Raw genomic sequence first — 8,513 nt, 5'->3', positions numbered from 1 at the left:
GTGAGCGTTTATAGAGATATAAGTGTATGTGTGTATGTATGAACGTGTGCGTTTGTTGTGTTTAGAGAAAAACTAAGCTCTCTCAAAAGAAACGAAAAAATAATTTCAATTTTGTTACAACACAGGTACAATCGAAGTCCCTCCCAAATTGAGTAACCGAATCCTTCTCTCATCGCAATTAGTATTAGAAAACACATAAAAAATGAAGCAAATAAAAAAAAGGAAAAGAGAAAACACGCTTCCCCGGTTGTCTTCGTCTCCTTTTCCCCACCGCACCGCACCGCGTCTCGTCTCCGTTCCTCTTTCTCCTCATCTTCCCACCTCCTTCGTCAAACCCCAGGGCCAAGCAACCGCCGCCGCCGCCCCGCCCCGCCCCTCCCCCCGCCGAATCCGCCGCCCCCGCGCTCCCCCGGCCTGCCCCCCGCGCCGATCCGCCGGAATCCGCCGCAAAGGCGGCGCCTTTCCAGCTCTCCCCCGATGTACAGCAACTTCAAGGAGCAGGCGATCGAGTACGTGAAGCAGGCCGTCCAGGAGGACAATGCCGGCAACTACGTCAAGGCGTTCCCGCTCTACATGAACGCGCTCGAGTACTTCAAGACCCACCTCAAGTACGAGAAGAACCCCAAGATCAAGGAGGCCATCACCGCCAAGTTCACCGAGTACCTCCGCCGCGCGGAGGAGATCCGGGCCGTCCTCGACGAGGGCGGGGGCGGCCCCCCCGGCGCGCCCAACGGCGGCGACGCGGCCGTCGCCACCCGGCCCAAGACCAAGGGGAAGGACGGCGGAGGCGACGGCGCCGGCGGGGATGACTCCGAGCAGTCCAAGCTGAGGGCCGGCCTCAACTCCGCCATCATCACCGAGAAGCCCAACATCAAGTGGAACGACGTCGCCGGGCTCGAGAGCGCCAAGCAGGCGCTGCAGGAGGCCGTCATATTGCCCGTCAAGTTCCCCCAGTTCTTCACAGGTGAGCTTTTCCAGAGGAAGCCAGTAATCCTACCTAATTATTCGTCGCCAAGGATGAGGCGATTTTAGTTGCTGTATAGATAGGCCCTGTGCGTCTTGATCTCGATTGAATCTGATTGGATGAGCTTGGATTATTCGGTTCTGGAGTCCAGGTAAAAACATGCCACACAAGCTGGCTTTTGTCTGCAGAATAAGCATAATTTTGAGCTGCCATGAGCGCGTCTACTAGATTGATTTGCATTGAACAAACTTAGTTGGTTTAGCGCAGGAATGTCTAGTGAATTATGTTCAGGAACCTTGTTGACTTCTCAATCCTGGCAAAGAAACTTGCTAAGCTAAACTTATAACTACCTCGCTTTTGTACGGGATAATAGTATGGAGTAGAACCATATGCATCTTGATCTGGATTGAACCTGGTTGGGTGAGCATGAATTATTCGGTTCTGGCGTGCATGTCGAAAGTATGCTACACAAGCTGGTTTGTGTCTGTAGATAAAGCATAATTTTGAACCGCCATCAGTGCATAGATTTGTGTTGAACAAACTTAGTCGGTGCAGCGTGGGGATGTCTGACAAATTACACTCAGGAACTTGTTTGATTCTTCAATCCTCGCAAAGAACCTTTGCTAGTTCATAACTTTTTGTTTATCTTGATCTTGATTGAATCTGATTGGGTGAGCATGAACTATTCATAATTTTGAACTACCATGAGCATGTATGCTAGATTGATTTGTATTGAGCAAACTTAGGCTGCGTTGTTTCACCTGTTTTTTGCCTATTTTTCGCGCATGATTTTTCACAGCCAATTGTAAGTAAGCACAACACAGCACAGTTCAGCAACCGCAGACTGAGCCTTGGTCCGTGTAACGTAGGGGTGTCTGGCAAATTATATTCAGTAACTTTTTGACTCTCTAATCCTCTCAAAGAACCTTGCTAAACTTATAATTACGTCGCTCTTGTATGAGATAACAGTTTGTAGTAGAGCCAATTTTTTTCCAGTGACGGTGGCAGTGTGAATTAAAAAATGATTATCAAACCAAGAGTTAACCATAGAGCCATAGAAACATTGGTTTCTTACAGTACAGCTTGTGAGTATGGATCTTCGATTGTTAGTATAGCAAAAATTAGCTTCACTTCCTAACTGTCTGTTTGAACTAAAACCACGACACTTATTTTGGATCGGAGGGAGTATGAGATTTGAATACCACGAGATTCTCCAAATACTTTCATAACTGGTGTCTGTTTTAGGGTTTGTGTCCTTAACCAGTCAACTATCATATACTGGGGAGCACTTTTTTTAGGTAACTGCTGATGTGCAACTAATGGAGTGTCCCTTTCTCTAGGTAAGCGGAGGCCATGGAGGGCTTTTCTTCTGTACGGTCCACCAGGAACAGGAAAGTCTTATTTGGCTAAAGCTGTTGCGACTGAGGCTGATTCGACATTCTTCAGGTAGTTATCATATATTTCACCTACACACTAACCTTTATTCTCACTGATTTCATCCTTGAATGATTTTTGGTCGGACGTCTTTTACCTTTCTGTAATCAGTTATCTGTTGGTGAATGATTTTTGGTTGGACGTCTTTTACCTTTGGGTAATCAGTTATCTGTTGGTGCCAAATTAACAACCTTAGAGCATCCTTTGCCTATTGTTTATGCTACCTAGATTTATTGCTGAACTCTAATTTGCAGGATATTATCCTGTTACTTGTCCAATAGTTAACAGAAACCAATCCTATGTGTTTGGAACAGTAGATAAGTGTTTGCACAATTGGTATAGATGATTCATAGTCTACTCAAAATTTCAAATTTATTCACTGTTCTGCTTGGAATAATTATATTGGGCGGGTACATTTCATATTGTGAGTTTGTGATTGTTCTAGTTCCACCAGCTTATGTTATATATGCTCCTGCACGGGAGCATCGTATGCGTTGGAATTGACTTCTTGCTTTTTCTACATTGGGACTTCTCTTATATGATGATGACACAATTGCTAGTTGTTCTCTCCTCACTGAGTACCATGTTTTACCTCTACTTTCCATGTGTTGATAATTGGCTTTGTCATCATGTAAGCGAATCTCCCACAATATAAAGCGGTTTTATGTGCCAACAAGGACATGCAGGCCTGCAATTCATATTTTAGGGTATCACTTAGGTTTCCAAAGTGTCTCGTTGTAGTAGTTCATCATGTGCAGCAACTAGTGTTTTCACTTTTTTTTACTGCTATGATTTCGAATTTCTCATGGTGGTTCATTTGCGCATGGTTGACAATATTGAGCATGTATGTTTAGTGCACATTTCTAGATAAGGAGTTAAGGTAATTAACTTGGCATACTAGTAGTACATCATTTATGTATCTACAACAGCCATATTATTCACCTGTATTACAGGAACATCATAAAAGATTGAAGGCAGATGCCCTCTTCATGAAAATTCTATTTGATGCAGGCAAAAGAGTTTTTGCTAAAAAAACCTTTTGTAAAACGTTCTCTCTTGTGAGGTGTGTCCCAAGATAGCAGCTTTAATAAGTTGCACTTGGTTTGGGTGTTGCTTTTCATGTGCACACCTTAGAGTATGATATGTTTAAACCTTGGCTGAAGTAGGGAACTTTTGATGTTTACATGCAATTTGTTTTAGAAAATGATGCAGTATTAGTATATTGTTGTATGAAAGGATGTTAGTTTATTATGCTTACATTTGTTATGTGCATTAAAATGAATTTTGTGAGAACAAAAGATATGGTCCTGTAATAATTGGTGGGTCAAATCATCTATGCATTCAAAAAAAAATAATTTTGCCATGTTTTAGTCGTAATATATCTTAAGATCTGAGGTCTTACTTTGTAAACATTATCAGATGAGCTGTGTTCAGCCAGATTGAGAAAACAATTTGAATTTTTTCTCCATCCTAAATACTTCCAGAGCTGCACTTCTGATTTCCAGATGAGTAGCTTAACCACACATTGATTCCTATGTTAAAGAGTAGTAACACCTAATGTATATGTAGCCGCACCATAAAACATTTGGCAAATATGTGAGTGGCTAGGTACCATGAACATTTATGCGGGCTGAGCGCATTGCAGGTTATACAATAGGCTTTACATTTGGCAAATATGTAAATAGGGTAAATTTGATATATGCCACTACAAAGTTTCTGGTTTTGGAAAAATACTGTTCTTTGATTTTGAAACATGCCATGACAAAGTTCATAGGCTTTGCAATATGCTATTGCATACCGTTTTGAGGGATTAGACACAATAACAGGTATGCACTTCCCTTAATATTTTGTGCATGGACAAAGGTACCCCTTCGCCAATTCAACAACACCCCGATCCCCTTTTCTTCTCGTTTCTTTCTGTTTGTCCCAGCCACCACGCCTGCTGCCTCGGCCGCCGTGCCGCCGCTGCTCCTGCCCGCCGGCTTGCCTCCGCTGCTCCTGGTCTCCTCCACCAGTTCCGTTCCTTGCCGCCACGTCCCAGCTCTTCGGACCGGCACCCTTGCTCTTATCCTCTCCCCTTTGTTAACCTAGACCTAGATGAGAGACATGGAGGCAACTAGTGCGGATGCTGGTGGTTGCAGGAGTGTATGATTCCTGCAAATCCAAGTGGTATGTTATTTAAGTCAAGTTGTCAATTGGAACAACAAGCAATGCAGCAGCTACTGGAACATCAAACAAGCAATGCATATGCTGTCAATTTTGCTTCACGTCGCTTTAGCTTCAGGTTTCACATTGCCACCGTGCCACCGTTCTCGGCCGTCATCGGGGTCGCGGACACCGAGCACCAAGGGCAAATAGTGAAAGTTGAGTTGTGCAGCATAGAGCCGGCGGCTGGTTGTAGCACTAGAGGTGGTGGGTGAGAGCAGCACTTGGGAGCAGCAGCTCTGGCGAAGTGGAGGAGCTGGCAGCTAGGAGCAGCACCAGCGACGGCGAGTTTCCAAGGGCCAAAGCTGGCTGATTTCAGAGAGACAGAAAGGAAAAATGGGATTGGGAGCGGCTAGCTGTTGACTTGGCCAAAGGGGCAACTTTGTCCATATACAAAATGAAATACATACATGTTATGGTGTCTAATCCTCGAAAAGGGTATGCAATAGCGTATTTCAAAGCATGTGAACTTTGTAATGGCATTTTTCGAAACAGGGAAACTTTGTAGTGGCATATATCAAATTTACCCATGTAAATATGTCTGAATAAGCTGCATGTTCTTTCTTCTGGATGTGCCCATGTATATTGCTAACGTTCATTTCCTACTAGTTTCCATTTCTTTGTACTGCTAATACAACATCCTTAAGGTTATACCATATTAATGCCCTCAATTTACCTGCAGCATATCTTCATCAGACCTTGTTTCAAAATGGATGGGAGAGAGCGAGAAACTAGTTGCTAATCTTTTCCAAATGGCTCGCGAAAATGCCCCATCAATTATCTTCATTGATGAAATTGATTCCTTGTGCGGTACACGTGGAGAAGGCAATGAAAGTGAAGCTTCCAGGAGAATAAAAACCGAACTTCTTGTACAGATGCAGGTGAGCTTTTGCAGCCTATAATGTTGTGAACTGTTTCTGAATATGTGTTCTCCTTCAGAATATGGCAGCCCCAGTGCATGTAGCTCCCGCTTGCGCAGGGTCTGGGGAAGGGTCCGACCACTTTGGGTCTATTGTACGCAGCCTTTCCCTACATTTCTGCAAGAGGCTGTTTCCAGGACTTGAACCCGTGACCTCATGGTCACAAGGCAGCAGCTTTACCACTGCGCCAAGGCTCCCCTTCATTGGCCTCACAGATTCCTTACCACTGTAATAGTGAACTGGTTATTGCATAACACTGGATATATCAGCAAACACAGTAGTGGTATACTCTAAAATGAGTGAATCTACACTCTAAAATATGTCTATATACATCCGTATGTAGTGACCATTTGAAATCTCTAGAAAGACAAATATTTAGGAACGGAGGGAGTAGATTCCTCGCCCTAACAGTTTTGACTAATGCATTTGCTTTGTTTTCCCGTAACTATCCAGGGTGTTGGCCATAATGATGATAAAGTTCTTGTTCTTGCTGCGACGAATACGCCATATGCTCTGGACCAGGTCTCCGGAAACTTCTCAAATACACAGCTGTACCATTTATGGCTTACAAAGATTCTCTTGATATTTCTAGAACAGTTTGATCACCAATTCATATACTAAATCCAGCAGCGGTCGATTGAAATTGAGTGTGTATTAATTACTTCAGGCTGTGAGGCGACGGTTTGACAAGCGTATCTACATTCCTCTACCTGACGCTAAAGCTAGGCAGCATATGTTTAAGGTACTTAAGAAACATCAACACTGCATAAAAAAGTTATGTTCGGAGAAGTTGTTATCCTTTGCTTAAAGCTGGCAACTTAAATTCTTCAGGTACATCTTGGGGATACACCGCACAGCTTATCGGAAAGTGATTTTGAGGTCTTGGGTCGTCGTACAGAAGGGTTCTCTGGTTCCGATGTTGCTGTCTGTGTAAGTAATGTTTGCACAACCCACATGTGTCAGTACATTGTGATTTGCGTCTGATTCTTCTGTTTGTTAACAGGTGAAAGATGTGTTGTTTGAGCCTGTGCGCAAAACACAGGATGCTATGTACTTCTTCAAGATAGATGGTGACATGTGGATGCCCTGTGGACCGAAGCAACCAGGCGCTGTGCAGACCACGATGCAGGATCTTGCATCCAAAGGCCTTGCCTCACAGGTAAGAGAAGATAGATGCCATTTGTTTCCTCCAAGAGGCCTCTGTTGAACTGAATTTGAATTACTAATGCGTCTTGCTTGGCTGCAGATTCTTCCACCCCCTATCTCGAAGAATGATTTCGAGAAGGTCCTAGCGAGGCAGAGACCAACCGTTGGCAAAAAGGACCTGGAGGTGCACGAGAAGTTCACCAAGGAGTTCGGCGAGGAGGGTTGAGTAGCACGCCGCCGCGAGAACTTCCTAGTTCGACCCATGCACAGCCGCACCACAGAAATGTATATTGTTTACAACTTTGATTTGTTGCGCTTGGGAGTTAGATCCACAGATCTGTACACTCTGGTAGCCCTTACTGTGCTTAACTTATGGCGATGGCGGCAGCCTTGTTATGCCGGGCTATCATTGTGCCTCTGTTGTCAACTCTATTTCATTTTTACACTCTGTTGTGCTTGGAATTTTCTGCAAGTGTATTATTAAGGAATAATAATGATTATTAAGGTGGGTAGTCCTTGTGGTGCAGATTGTATAGTTTTGATTTTTTTTCTGGTAGTATCTATTTTATACGTATTTTATTTTACTTTGTTATCGTAGTGTTTATTGGATCATAAATTTATGAACTGAACCTTTCTTTTTTGTTTATTTGGTGCAATGTGACCTGCATCATGTAAGCCCCAAGAGAAGTCTACCTTGTGCAGATTGTGGGCAACGGTTCAGGCATGGGTTACAGACTTGGTTGGGATCTCCACCCGGACTGGTCGCCTCCCCTCGCCGCATGTTCCATCCCAGAATACCACACCCATCCAATGGAGAGACGAGGCTGTGGCGAATCAAGAGGCGGGATGGCCACCGAGCTCCGCCTGCGTCGTCTCGGCCTGACCGCCTGAGCAGTGGAGGAGGTAGCCTGGATGCGCAGAGAAGCCGGCGTCCGTAACAGTGGTGGCAGCTGCCTGGGTGTCTTTCAGAAGCTGATGTCCTGGGAGGCGACTCAGGTAGCCCCTATATCTCGCCTTCAGCGAGAGGGTAGGAACCCTCGCTGAAGGCAAGAGCGAGATCGGCCGGCCCAAGAGCGCGGGCGGCCACAACCTCCTTTTTTCTGTTCTTTTTTTAGTTTCTTGTTCCTTTTTTGCTTTAATTTTTAAATTATTTTTATACTTTAAAATAGTCTAAATATACATATTACGAAAAACAGTATAAAAACATTTGGAAATTTTTGATAAAACATTAAAAAATGTTAAATGTGTATAGAGAAAATGTTTATCACGTATACAAAAAATGTATTAGAACATGTATTCCCTTTGTCCCATAATAAGTGATTCAACTTTGTACTAACTTCGTAAAATTAGTACAAAGTGAGTCACTTATTTTGAGATGGAGGGAGTATAAAAATTCGATCATGTATTTAAAAAATGTTAATCAAACATTTGCATTTTTTTGAACAAGTCTTTGAGAAATGTTGATCAAGCATTTGAAAATATTAAATGAATATATAAAAAATATTAACCATGTATTAAAAATAATGGACTTTTTATCATGTAGGTAAAAATGGTAATCAAACATTTGAAAAAAATGTTGAATAACTATTTGAACAATGGTGATCAAACATTTGGGAAATGTATGTGTATAAAAAAATGTTGAGCATGTACTAAAAAACTGATGAATTTTTCTGATGATGTATATAAGATGTTAATCAAGCATTTGAAAAGAATGTTGAACAATTATTTGTAAAGTGTTGATCAATCATTTGACAAATGTTAAATGTGCAAAGAAAAAAATGTTGAACATCTATTAAAAAATAATGATTTTTTCTATAATGTATATAAAAATTTTAATCAAGCAT

General features: G+C 42.7%; 1 protein-coding gene across 1 annotated transcript; it reads left to right on the top strand.

The window, feature by feature from the left end:
• The first annotated feature begins 286 nt into the window (after nucleotides 1–286).
• LOC125542493 (protein SUPPRESSOR OF K(+) TRANSPORT GROWTH DEFECT 1) lies at nucleotides 287–7,195 on the top strand. The gene is made up of 8 exons (XM_048705546.1): nucleotides 287–964; nucleotides 2,305–2,410; nucleotides 5,286–5,484; nucleotides 5,977–6,045; nucleotides 6,191–6,265; nucleotides 6,355–6,453; nucleotides 6,527–6,682; nucleotides 6,770–7,195. Exons 1-8 carry the CDS (start codon nucleotides 478–480, stop codon nucleotides 6,893–6,895), a joined length of 1,317 nt encoding a protein of 438 aa, XP_048561503.1. The 5' UTR covers nucleotides 287–477; the 3' UTR covers nucleotides 6,896–7,195.
• The last annotated feature ends 1,318 nt before the right edge of the window (nucleotides 7,196–8,513 follow it).

This window comes from Triticum urartu, chromosome 3 (genome assembly GCF_003073215.2).
Source record: "Triticum urartu cultivar G1812 chromosome 3, Tu2.1, whole genome shotgun sequence".
In the NCBI taxonomy this organism is placed as follows: Eukaryota; Viridiplantae; Streptophyta; class Magnoliopsida; order Poales; family Poaceae; genus Triticum; species Triticum urartu.
Note: the sequence above shows the minus strand (reverse complement) of the source record. Positions and strands in the feature narration are given on the sequence as shown.

Excerpts from the sequence above, each read along its gene's own strand:
- LOC125542493 (XM_048705546.1), top strand. The coding sequence starts at position 478 with ATGTACAGCAACTTCAAGGAGCAGGCGATCGAGTACGTGAAGCAGGCC. Across the intron at positions 6,046-6,190 it reads CGCCATATGCTCTGGACCAG|GCTGTGAGGCGACGGTTTGA; the intron begins GTCTCCGGAAAC and ends TAATTACTTCAG. Across the intron at positions 6,683-6,769 it reads CCAAAGGCCTTGCCTCACAG|ATTCTTCCACCCCCTATCTC; the intron begins GTAAGAGAAGAT and ends GCTTGGCTGCAG.